This window comes from Elephas maximus, chromosome 1 (assembly GCF_024166365.1).
Source record: "Elephas maximus indicus isolate mEleMax1 chromosome 1, mEleMax1 primary haplotype, whole genome shotgun sequence".
Taxonomy (NCBI): Eukaryota; Metazoa; Chordata; class Mammalia; order Proboscidea; family Elephantidae; genus Elephas; species Elephas maximus.
This window is the reverse complement of record NC_064819.1, coordinates 137,094,498-137,107,933: the sequence shown is the minus strand read 5'-3', so window position 1 is coordinate 137,107,933 and position 13,436 is coordinate 137,094,498. Positions and strand designations below refer to the sequence as shown.

The 13,436-nt window shown below is 40.2% G+C and overlaps 1 protein-coding gene across 3 annotated transcripts in view; it reads right to left on the bottom strand.

The window, feature by feature from the left end:
* CD109 (CD109 molecule) overlaps nt 1–13,436 on the bottom strand; it is a 208,059-nt gene that overhangs the window by 89,646 nt on the left and 104,977 nt on the right. For all 3 annotated transcript variants that reach the window (XM_049895453.1, XM_049895437.1, XM_049895444.1), the window contains 4 exons: nt 4,017–4,113; nt 3,610–3,751; nt 2,787–2,896; nt 2,239–2,463 (listed from right to left, as the gene is read on the bottom strand). In XM_049895453.1, coding sequence (XP_049751410.1) covers nt 2,239–2,463; nt 2,787–2,896; nt 3,610–3,751; nt 4,017–4,113 — 574 coding nt within the window. The remainder of the gene's footprint in view (nt 1–2,238; nt 2,464–2,786; nt 2,897–3,609; nt 3,752–4,016; nt 4,114–13,436) is intronic.

The following is a 13,436-nucleotide window of genomic DNA, read 5'->3' as shown; positions in this document are numbered from 1 at the left end:
AGTTGGAAAGAGCGCCTGCACAGCCCCCAGCAGCAGGCCGCTCCACCCCTGCCCCATCAGAGAGAGCTCCTGTGTGACACCAGGCTGACCACCTCCCCCCGACTCTGCCAGAGAGAACATCCACCCTGATATATCAAAACAAGATCATAAATAAATAACACCTTAATGCCTCAGAGATAGCAGACAATATCCAATAATATAAAGAAACAAGACAAGATGGCTCAACCAAATGACCAAAATAAGGGGGCAGTAAAACCTCCTGAGGAAGAGATGGTCATGGAATGGCCTGATGAGGAATTCAAAAGGTTTATATATAGGGTTTTCAAAGACAGCAAGGAAAACACAGACAAAACCCTACAAGAATTCAGGAAAATAATACAAAAACAAAATCACAATTAGAAATTATTCAAAAACAGCAACTAGAAGTCCAGAAAAACAGCAACTATGAGCCCAGACCCCCACGTGTCTGTCAGTTTGTCATACTGGGGGGATTTGCGTGTTGCTGTGATGCTGGAAGCTATGCCACCGGTATTCAGATACCAGCAGGGTCACCCACGGAGGACAGGTTTTAGCTGAGCTTCCAGACTGAGACAGACTAGGAAGAAGGACCCAGCAGTCTACTTCTGAAAAGCATTAGCCAGTGAAAACCTTATGAATAGCAGCAGAACATTGTCTGATATAGTGCTGGAAGATGAGCCACCCAGGTTGGAAGGCACTCAAAAGATGACTGGGGAAGAGCTGCCTCCTCAAAGTAGAGTCAACCTTAATGATGTGGATGGAGTAAAGCTTTTGGGACCTTCACTTGCAGATGTGGCACGACTCAAAATGAGAAGAAACAGCTGATTGACACAGTGGCTTCAACAATGGGCTCAAGCATAACAACGACTGTAAGGATGGCACAGGACCAGGCAGTGTTTCATTCTGTGGTGCATAGGGTCACTATGAGTCTGAACCAACTCAACAGCACCTAACGACAACAAAAACAGAAGTCCAGAAGATTAACAAACAACGTATTGCATTGGGCATATCTGCTACAAATGACCTCTTTAAAGTGTTAAAAAGCCAAGATGTCACTTTGAGAACTAAGGGGCACCTGACCCAAGCCATGGTATTTGCAACTGCTTCATATGCATTAGAAAGCTGGACAATGAATAAGGAAGACTGAAGAAGAATTGATGTCTCTGAGTTATGGTATTGACAAAGAATATTGAATATACCATGGACTGCCAGAAGAATGAACTGTCTAGGAAGAAGTACAGCCAGAATGCTCCTTAGAAGCAAGGATGGCAACACTTTGTCTCACACACTTTGGATATATCATCAGAAGGAACTCATCCCTGGAGAAGGACATCATGCTTGGCAGAAGGTCAGCAAAAAAGAGGAAGACCCTCAATGAGATGAACTGACACAGTTTCTACAACAATGGGCTCAAACACAGCAATGATTTTGAGGATGGCACAGGACCATGCATTGTTTCGTTTTGTTCTGCATAGGGTCGCTATGAGTTGGAATCAATTCAACAGCACCTAACAACAACAATATAAATTGCTAGTTTTAAAACTTGGAAGAGGGTCTTACCATCATAACCTAAGGGAAACAAGCATAATCCTCTCTTCTTTCAGAAACAAAGGTATGCTATGAGAAAACACTACGAGAGGAGAGAATAAAAGGACAAAAGAACTCTTTCTTTTGTCCTTTTCCTTCTCTCCACAACACACAAATCAATTACAAGCAAGAAATCATGCCACCCCACTTGATCCATCACTGGTCACACCTTCAGAGTACCCTGTTCTGCCAAGGGAAGGGATAAATAACAACAAAATGAAAAAAAGCAGCCAGAATGGCGAGGGATTCTCGGAGAGCTACTCTGTGAATGAGAACTTGATGAAGGTGTATAAGTAGAAAAATATACATATCCCTCTTTTATTTCAGCTCCGGCCGAAATCAAATTTAAAATGACTAAAAATCAACCTGGATTGGGGGGTTAGGAAGCTTCTCCATTATATGGTCATATTCTGTATTTTCCGCACTCTTCAAAATGAACTTAGAGGGGAAGACTCACCAGTCTAACACAGCCACTGTCATTACATTGCTTTTAACACTTTCCTCCATTTTTTAAAATAGAAACATGTGTCCACTTCCTGTGCACTTTGACCTCCAACAGTCTGCAGGCCCACCACAAGATTACAATCATAATGGTATTTTTGCAGTAATATAATGATGGGAAACAGATGGTACCTTCAATTGTAGCTCACTGGTATCATCCAGGATTGGGAATTCAACCTTAAAGATTCCATTTTGGGGGACAGTGAAATTCATGATCTGGACAGCTCCCATTTCCTGGCTTCTACTATTCCATCTGCTCCTATAGTCAGTATAGTTTCTTTGTGTTACTGTTATGACGACATCATTTCTTCTTTCTTCAAGAGTCAGCTGATTGCCATCAGAACGGGTTACCTTCACCTAATTGTCAAAACATGACATTTTAAATACAGTTAACAAAAGAAGCAATGGATTTAAGTTCAATTTGAATCTAGTTTCCACCTCTGCTATTCCCATGAAACTGAATTCTCAAAAACATTTTGTCGTTTGAAACTACTTTTTAGGAAAATTAGACAAAGACTACTTGGAAACAATTTTAAATGCCTCATATATTTAAAAAGAAAAAGTAATCTATTTACTTTTTAGCTGTATGATTTTTAAAAGTGCGTTGAAATACTATTTCCCATCGAACTTCACAACATTAAACTTACTGCTTTAGACCAGTAATAAACATACGAACTTACAGTGGCTGTGAAGTTGAGAGACGGCTTCAAGACAGTAACATAATCAAAAAATTCAATGATATAATCATGTTGCTTGAAAAACACATTGGAGCTTGCATTTCTAGAGATACCTGTTTTGGAAATTGAACAATTTAGAAAGCATAAATATTTCACCAACAGCTTCAATCCACTAATCTATCCATCTGAGCTACTTGCCAAAAGTGCTAAGACATCGAGGCACATAATCCTCATTCCCACATTATCGATCCCTTCTAAATGTCATTACCGCCATTCTCTCCGCAATGACATGCGCACCAGCAGATTAAATCCCACGTTATCGATCCCTTCTAAACATCATTACCGCCATTCTCTCCCCAATGACATGCGCACCAGCAGATTAAAGCTGCTGAAGGAATAGCCTTTTGGTGAAAGTCACTGAAATAGTAACAGAGAAACCCAAGGAATTAACCTTTATTTTCTTATTAAAAGAGAAAACTTCCCAGGAGGAGGTGTGGTTTCAGATGTTAAGTGATAAAAGAAAAGATGGTTAGCCAGCTGAAAATGAAGGCCTTTTCATATAGTTTTTAGGCTGAAAAGAAGGGTAAAAATGGAAAAAAACTATAAACGGCTATCAAATGTCATTGAAATACAGACTTTCATAGATAATAAGTTTCCCCTTCATTATGAAAGCATCCTGAAAGTTAGACTAAGAGTCATGACAATTTCAGTATTAAGTAATACCTTTGCAAAGTCAATGATGACTCCAAAACAAAGTACTAGTCTAAGAAAGGTGATAGAGCAACACCACATAAATAGCTTTACCTTCACTTCAAAGTCTACCAACCTGTAAGTGATTCTGTCACTGTGGCTAAAATTTCTACTGGCCCAGGGGAAGAAAGATCCATGTGTTCATAAAGCCCATCTGAAAAATCCATTACCTTTTTCATCTCTTCCTCATTAAAAGAGAAGTTTGCAGATCCATTTATCTGTTTTATTGAAAAGTTCAATTTTATTTCTCACTTTAGCAATTCAAATTTTAGAGATAAATAAAACTGAATCTAAGTCATAACAATTCAATGACTTTTGGTTCCATTTTAATTACTATAAATGGGTGAATTCTCACCTGTACAATGCTGAAAAGCTCTTGATTTTCTTACACTCTGATTTTTTTATAATTCAGTTTAAAATCTTATTTCTTGAAAAAGTACATAGTTTTTCCTATTATAAATTATAAAAATATTTAAAAGTTACCTTAAAATTTTTTGTAATATTTTTCTTCACCCCCCAAAAGGATAAAGGTAAGAATGTAAGTGTTACATCTCCTTTTACCGGCTTGCCATATGTATACCTGAAAAATAATGAACAGGATTTCCTTGCATTTTCAACTTGATAGTACCAAAATAACTCAATGGAAGTATTACTTTCAGCACTATATGCTGGCAATCGAACATAAAGGAATTATATTAAGAACATACCCCTCTTATAAATTTTCTAAAACAAACACACCCAGGAATATCCTTAATAAATGGTGGTCCTTGAAATTAAGACTTTAAAATGGAAAGACTATTAACTGCAATACCTCAAAACAGTTTGTAATGGACACTTTGCCCAGCCTCTGACCAGCTGAGACACCCGAGAGGAAATCTGATCATAATGGGAAGTGACAGTTTCCTGTCCAAAGCTTTTTAAAAGACTGCGAAAATCTTTTATTCCTAGAAATCTGGACTGGTCCATTAACTACTTACCCAGGAGACATCACAGCTTTTGCAGATTTTTAAATATTAACTGAAATTTAAATCACCATGACCTATAGCAGCATGTTCCAACATCAGTCTGGGAAATTTATTGGACCATAGATTCAGAGGCACCAAATGTGATCATAGGTGTCAAAAATTGGTTTAACATATTAAAGTGATCAAGCAGGAAAACGTTAAATAAGAATTTTTTTACCCATAGTACCAAAATTGCCTTCTTGAGCCAAATCTCATTCTCTGTTGTTTTGCATTCTACATATTTTATCTCCGCATATGACCAGATAGTCTCTTTATTATGAAGGAGAGGCAATCTCTGGTAAACCATTTTACTGCCATAAAACCTTCTTATATAAATGCATTTCCTGGGTTCCCTCCACCATACTGTGAAACGCTGAGCCAAATGATTAAGTCAGTTTTGTTTTGCACACTATAAATCAAAATGGTAGACTTCTAAATCCATTAACTGAACCCAGAAACAGCCCCTCATCTGGATCAACTCAACTCAAAAAGCAATGACAAAATATAGTATACTGTAAATTAAGAAAAGAAAAGAAAATCCACCTTCAAATTACCACCCTTCTGAAAGAAAGGAAACCCTGGTGGTACAGTGGTTAAGTGCTACAGCTCCTAACCGAAATCCACCTGGCTCTCCTTGGAAGCTATGTGTGGCAGCTCTGCTCCATCCTATAGGGTCGCTATGAGTCGGCATCAACTCAACAGCAACGGGTTCCGAAAGAAAACAACGTTAATACAGTAAAACTAGTGGGAACCTTGGTTAGCAACTTCAGCATCAAAATCACTCTTTCAAAAGATAACCTCAAAATCTAACATTGCTTGCATCTTTTTAAAGATTAAATAAAAGTATAACTACAATACCAGAACATAGTATTTTTAAATAGTTATATCTTTTATCACATGATAGTACCAACTGGTTGCCATAGAGTCAATTCTGACTCATAGCAACCCTATAGGACCGAGTAAAACTGCCCCCATAGGGTTTCCAAGGAGTGGCTGATGGATTCAAACGGCTGACCTTTTGGTTAGAAGCTGAGCACTCTTAAACACTGTGCCACCAGGGCACCCATGATAGTACAGGGAGTTTTAAAAACCAGACATAATTTAAAGCATTCTCAGACACAAATATCTTCAATTTTGATTTAAATGTGAAGCAGATTTAGCTTTCCAAGTAACCAAACTGATTATAATAATTGTGAAACATGCATACTGAAGGTTATTATCATAAATAGAATCTGGCAGCATTTGGGATAAACTAATTATTCAGAAAATAATACCTTGACAACATTGCAATAAGCAAATCAAGATATTCTTTGATTACGTAGTTATCAAAACAAGGAATATTTTTTTCTGAAAATATACACAGCACAAAGGTTTACAATACGCCTACTCTGCGGGCCAGATTAAAGCATGTGAGGGCCCTAAACACTGATAATCTGTAATGCCTCCTCTCCTTACATATTCGAACAGGATGTGTGAATTATATATACATGTATATGTTGTGAGTATATGTCTTAGCTATCCATGATGTAACTTCTTTTTAAATGCAACTATAATATATTAGTAACTGAACGTAGAAGTGTGTCCTGCCTGCTTGGCATCTATGTGTCTTTGCTTAGGACAACTGATGCTCCTGTTTTGTTGATGCCTTAAGCAACTGCTTACCCTGCTTATTGGGTAATGCATCCCCACTCACTCTTCACTTACTATCTCATTATCTAACATTTCGCATTTATCACAACAGTAAAAAATCTACTATCTGACATTTTGTGCACTGAGAAGCCAAAGCGAGAGGAGGAGGAAGAGAAAAGGGACAGGTTTGCAGAGGGTGCCAGGCCCTATCAGCTGCCAGCAGTTAGTATTACTCAGGTTGGGCAGAGGAGCCTGATGACCTGTGGTGCAAAAAGGGCTGGTGGCAGTGCAAGTAAGAGGCTGGGGTGGGCCAGGCCGCATTGAGGCGTCAGGAGCCAGGCCACAGGAGTTGGGTGGTGACCTGTAAGTCTCTTCTTCCAAAGATGCCTCTCTGGCACCTCCCCATCCTCCACCACACCCAGGTGGCCAGGCCTCAACTGCCCGCAGGCCCAGGAGCCACCCGCCACCAAGGCCCATCTCCGGGGCCAGCAAGCAGGAAGGTGGAGACACAAGGCTCAGGGGTATCCAGGGAGGCCTGCCGCACGGCCAGGTGACAGTGGGCCCCTGTTGCTCTGGAGGTACCAGGCAACCCCCAATCATGACCACCACCACCAGCCCCCTCAAGTGATGGGGAAGGCATGGAGTGGAAGGGGAGCCACCAAGCTAGGCACATTCTGAGGCACTCTAATGCACAGGGGGCCCCGATGGGCGATGAATGACGCAAGGGACATTAGTGCTGAACACAGCACAGCTCGACTCTCGTGTAACACTAATTTTCACATAACGACCTGGTCTTTGGAACCTAACTATGTCCATAAGTGAGAAGTGGATATACCTAAAAAATGAATCTATCAGTGGAATCCACGTTTCTGCCCACATTTTTTTTCCACTTCATTTCCGGTGAATCAATTTTTCAAAAATAAATACATTTTAATATACCTTAGATTAAAGAATACTTGGAAAATTTTACTGTCCCCAGGAGTTACAGAAGTAAACTAAATATATGCCATATTATTTCTTTACAAGGCTCTAAAATCCACTGTGATTACTGGGAAAGGGTATTTTTTTTTAGTGAGCGTGAGAATAGTGAGGAGATGTTCACATCAAAGTTAATAAACACAGATTTTTATTCACCTCAGTTAAAGATTTCAAAATCAAAAAGAACCTGTAATCCTTCTTTTCTGGGAAACTTCTAGCAATGCTATGCTTGATGGGATAGATGGCTACTAGGAAACAAGTAACCTAGATTGTTTATCATGTACTCAGAGAGATGATTATAATAACTATTATGAAATAAATGTTTACTAAATTATCTCTGTAACTTCCTAACAACCATACAAGTACTAAGACAACAGAAATCACTTTTCAAAATATGCCCAAGGAACAACCTGATTTCAGGCCTTAGCCTCTACCCACCAGTTTAGTGATGAAATAAAATCTATCGCCCATAGAACTAATCTGGTTGACTCCAATTAGGCAAGCTTTTGATTGGATTTGAAGATTTTGCTGTGCTACATATAGCTTAAAACTGAAACCTTAGGGGTCACATCATTTGCTCTTTCCGTAAGTATTTTTGGATGCTTACTCTATGGCTAGAACCGTATTAGGCACCAAGATACAACAGTAAACAAGACACAGACTTGCTTTTAAACAGATGAACTAGCATCAACACTGTGTGACCAGTGCTATGAGAGGTATAGGAATAGAATATCAGGGGTGAATAAGAAAGTCTTAAAGTTGCCTATATAAAAGCCCATTGGTCAGAAAAAACATTTCCCATTCCTGAAAGGACAAGTAAAATTTGGGGGTGGAGTTTGGGAAGATAAAGAAGAGGCCAAGTGGGAGGTTTCAAAAGACATGAAATTAGAAAAGAAAGACCCTTGTAAAATATACTAAAGAATTTGAACTTCACCCTCATGGAAGTGGGAGTCTTTGGAATTTTTTAAGCAAAAGAGTCATAAAATCAGATTTGCCTTTTAGGGGGAAGAAAAACTCTGCATACAGTGTAGATAAAAGATTCGAAGGGGTAAAACTGAAATCAGGAAAACCATTTAAGAAACTACAAGTCAAGAAGAGAAACAATGGTGGCCTGAAGGAAGTGGCAATGGGGAAAAGTGGACAGATTTGAGAGATATTAAGGAGACAGACTGTAGCACAGATGTTGATTAGATGTGGGGATTGAGGGAGAGGGAAGAGTGCAGATGACTTGGACAGCAGAACAGGTGGTGATGCAGCCCACCAAGGTAAGTATGCAAGAAAAATAAGGTTTGGGGGAAGATGATATTTAAAGTACTTGTGGAACACCCAGTGGGAGATGTCTAGTGAGCAGCTAGATATGAGGGTCTGAATCTCAGGACAGAAATGTGGGCTGGAGATATAGATTTAGGTGTCATCATATTATAAATAGCAGCAAAAGCCCTGGCCACGGAGAAGAAAACTCTGAGTAAGTGTGTCAAAAAAGAAGAAAAAAGAGCCAAAGATGGAGCTCTGAGGAAAAAGAACTTTTAAAAAATGGACAGAAGAGTTGTCTGGAAAGACTCAAAGAAGCAGGCAAAGGAAAATCAGAAAGAAAATGGGAGTGGACAACAGTTTCAAATGCCACAAATTTAAAAAAAAGAGAAAAAAATCTGTAAAAGCCTAAATAAGTATCCACAAGATTGAGCAAGAAGGAGGTCTTTGTGACCTTGTTGAAATTTTAACAGCGGGGTGGTGAGAGTGAAAGGCAGATTATAGGTGGCTGAAGAATGAATGGAATGAGAAGAGCAAAATGCAACTCTAGTTCAGCTGTGACGAAGAGGCAAGAGATAGGACAGTAGCTGGAAACAGCCACGGAGGTCAAGGGAGAGTTTGTTTTTTTTAATGATACAAATATGGACAAGTTTAAACACAGACTGAAGATGCCACTAAAAAACAAAAGATCAAGATACCAAATGAAGAAATCAAGATACAGGCAAGAGAAGAAGTGGGATTCTCCTGACAGGAGACAGTATCCAAGGTCCAAGTGGTAGAATTAGCCTCTAAAGGGAGCAAAGACGTTGCTTCCATTATCATCGTCAGGATGATGATGACCACTCTCCTGAAACTGTACTGGTAGGCCCAAAATTCATGACAGATGGAGTAGAGGGGAAATGTTCACCCTTTATTCACAAGCCTCTGGGGAAAAAAGCCTAGGCCATGTTGGTGCTAATTCCTCCAAATTCACACAGAAAATATCTTCCTTTACCACAACTTAGGCAATTGAAACCTGAAGGGAAGAAATTTAACAGGAAGGATATACTAAGAACAGACTGTTAAATGCTCAGAACTAGCCTGACCTGATAACTTCAGATGGCAACAAGGAGGTTCACTATATAAAACAAACCAAACACACTATTGATGGTCTTTTTTGATGTCAACTTGGCTAGGTGAAAGTGCCCAGTTACTCAATCAAACACTAGTCTAGGTGTAAATGTGAGGTTATTATATCCAAGAGAATCTGGGTGGGCCTGATTCAATCAGTTGAAAGTCCCTAAAAGCAGAACTGAGACTTCTCTGAAGAAAAAATTCTGCCTGTGGGGAGCAGCTTCATCCTGTACCCGAGTGTTCCAGCCTGCCCACCCCATGAATTTTATACTTGTCCAGCCAGTTCCCACAATCAAGTCAATTCCTTGTAATAAATCTCATACACACACACACACATATATATACATATATATGTGTAGGTGGGGGGGTGTGTGTTGTTGTTGTATGCATTAGGTGCTGTCGAGTAGGTTCCGACTCATAGCAACCCTATGCACAAAACAGAACGAAAACACTGCCCGGTCCTGAGCCATCCTTACAATTGTTGTTATGCTTGAGCTCATTGTTGCAGCCACTGTGTCAATCCACCTTGTTGAGGGTCTTCCTTTTTTCTGCTGACCCTGTACTCTGCCAAGCATGATATCCTTCTCCAGGGACTGATCCCTCCTGACAACATTAGCCAATGAAACCCTTATGAATAGCAGCGGTGTATGTGTACATATATATATGCTACTAGTTCATCTTCTCTGGTTGAACCTTGACTGATATACATACTAAGGAAAATGATGAGAATACAGTATAGTGAAGACTAAGGAAATGCCAGAGGCCTTCATAATTTTCATGTCATTCTCCACCATTAGTATCTCAAAGAGGCTCAAAAATGAAAGTCAGGTGAAACTACAAGAGATCTTACATAAGGGTAGAAGGGTGTCAACAATGTGGCTTCAGGGGTCTACAACTCCCTAAAATTGTATGCAAAAGTTTCTGGAGAGTGAGTTCATAATTTTTTCAGAGTCCTGAATATATATAAATATATATATATAGCTTACCAAAATTTAAACAGTTCTACAAAAAGAGGCTAAATGGGCACACCAAGCCAGGGGCAAGGACAAGAAGGCAGGAGGGGACAGGAAAGCTGGTAAGGGGGAACCCAAGGTCGAGAAGGGGAGAGTGCTAATGTGTCGTGGGGTTGGCAACCAATGTCACAAAACAATATATGTATTGTTTAATTAGAAACTAATTTGCTCTGTAAACCTTCATCTAAAACACAATAAAATAAAATGAAATAAAGTTTAAGAAGTTTTAACTGATTGTATGAAATCCCTGCCATACTCTTGAAGACCAAAAACAGAACCAAAGAAGGTATCCAGGCTCAATCCATGGGAACATCAATGGTTTGTGTGAATTTGTACTCAGTGAGTTTTATAAGCATTAGTCAAAGAATTCAAAATAAAACCTAGGCAGAATGCTTAACCTTTAGCTAAGGTCAAGTATATTACATTAATTATATAAAATGCAGATATTTACTTGTTTTTTAACCATCAATCCATCCACAGTACCTAAATTCATGTTGGAAGTTGCCTCTTAGTTGAACATGGGCAGGAAGCTAACTTGGTACCTGTTTTTGCTTTTGCTGTATGGATTTTGCAAGATTTTATCCCAGAGTCTAAAACAGGAGAACTCAAAACATTTTAGTCTGTGCACTGCTTCCGCTGAGAGGCACACTGCTGTCCATTGCTTGTCACTGCCACGAAATCTCACCGGGGAGGAAGAATGGTGATGAGACAGCAGTAAGATGATGCCTAGCTTTTTATTAACTACCACAAGTAAATTATGAAAATATTTCAGAAAGCCAAGTACAGATATCGTCACATCGAAAGTAAAAGCTAGAGGCGGGGCCGAGAAAGTAGAGTAGTCAGACACTTCTTGTGGTCCCTCTTACAGCAAAGGCCTGAAAAACCAATTCAGTCAACTAGATATGACAATCTAAGAGCCCTGAACATCAAAGACAAAGTTGAGGAGCTGGACTGAGCAGCAGCGGGAGGGAGAGACCGTTCAGAAGCAGTGAGGATTTGCCAGACCTGACCTGGCCAGCACGCACACCCTGTAAGCTGGATCAGCTAGTGCACGTGGGCTGAGGCAAGCAGTGGCGCTCAAGACGCATTTTCCACATGAAGAGAAAATGAGTGGCGGAGAGTCTGCTCAAGCCTCCAGAACCAGGGAGAAGTGGCCCTGATTTGGTGAAAGATAAGGATAAGCATCTAACCTACTGTGTGGATCAAAAAAACTCTTCCCCCACTTGGGAAGTACCTCTCACCCATTTATTTGTCCCCTCCCCACTCTGCTATGGATCCCAGTCTGGCTTCAGCGATTGCTGAGCCCCCTGGGCTGGAAATAGGACCTGGCACGCAACATGAGCCATCTTCCTGGCTTTGGAGCAGGAACAAATTAATAAAGAGTAAAAAATAATCTCCCAGCTCCCCTAACCAGGAACTCAGGGAAGGCACAGCCCCTTTGCCTAGGCACAGGCATAAGGGGTTGACAGACAGGCTTTGAATGCCTTTCACCCTGACACAGATCCATTTCAACAGTGTAGGCCCTCGTTAGCACAGTACAACAGGGTATACACCTGAAGCCTATTTTCAACAACATCAGCTATAAATGAGAGAGGCAGATTCATGACATTTAACACTGCACTGTCATTAAGCAGGGTCCTCACCTACCCACGTTAGGGGCCTCAGGACTGGTAGTTCCACTCACTCCACCTAGCCACCGATGACAAGGGTCCAAGAATAAGTGGTGCCTCCCAGTCCTTACAGCCAACAGCACTGGGTGCCCATAGTCTGACTGCAAAACCCACCCACCTATGTGTTCTAGGGGACAGGGACACACCTTCCGTCCAGACACTCAGAGACAGCCGTCAGCCCCACACCTTGCTCAGCACATGACCCCCTACTGCAGCCAGATACCTGTGCCTACTCCAATCACCCCTGCCCATCTAGGACTGTAGGTGAGAGCCTGCACGATGCACTCAGTGACCAACGACCTGGAAACCTGAGCTGAATCCACAGAAGAAAAGTAAACAGGCTTCTGGGTTCTCACACCTAGTAACAGCTCTAACCACCTGCTGACAGGACATGAGAGCTTAAACAATGCCAATAATCAAACTAGCCCACATGAACAGCCTATTTGGGTATATTAAAACAAAACAAAACAAGAAGCTAGGGCACAATAAGCAAACATAAAATAAATATAACTTATTGATGGCTCAGAAACAACAGTCAATATCAAATCACATAAAGAGGCAGACCGTGATGGCTTCAGCAAGCAACCAAAACAAAGAACCAAGAAACCTTCGGGAAGATAACTTCTTGAAGTTACTGAAGGTAAAATTCAAAAGATTAATATTCAGAGCTCTTCAAGAGATCTGGAAGGAGATCAGGCAAAACACAGACCAAGCCAAGGATCACAGAGACAGAGGAACTTAAGAAGGTTATACAAAAGCATAATGACAAATTTAACAGGCTGCAAGACTCCATAGACAGACAGCAAAAAGAAATTCAAAAGATTAACAAAATTTCAGAATTATACAATGCAATAGAAAGTCATAGGAGCAGAACTGAAGCAATGGAAGTTAGAATTAGTGAGACTGAAGATAAAAGTACTTGACACCAATTTATCTGAGGAAAAATCAGATAAAAGAATTTTAGAAAATGAAGAAACCCTAAGAATTGTGTGAGGCTCTACCAAGAGGAATAACCTACAAGTGATGGGAGTCCCAGAACAGGGAGGATAAAAGAAAATGCAGAGAGAATTGTTGAAGATTCATTGGCATAAAACTTCTCTAATATTGTAAAAGACAAGAAGATATATATACAAGAAATTCATCAAACCCCACACAAGGTAGATCACAAAAGAAAGTCACCAAGAAATATCCTAATCAAACTTGCCCAAACCAAAGATAAACAGAGAATTTTAAGAGTGGCTGGGG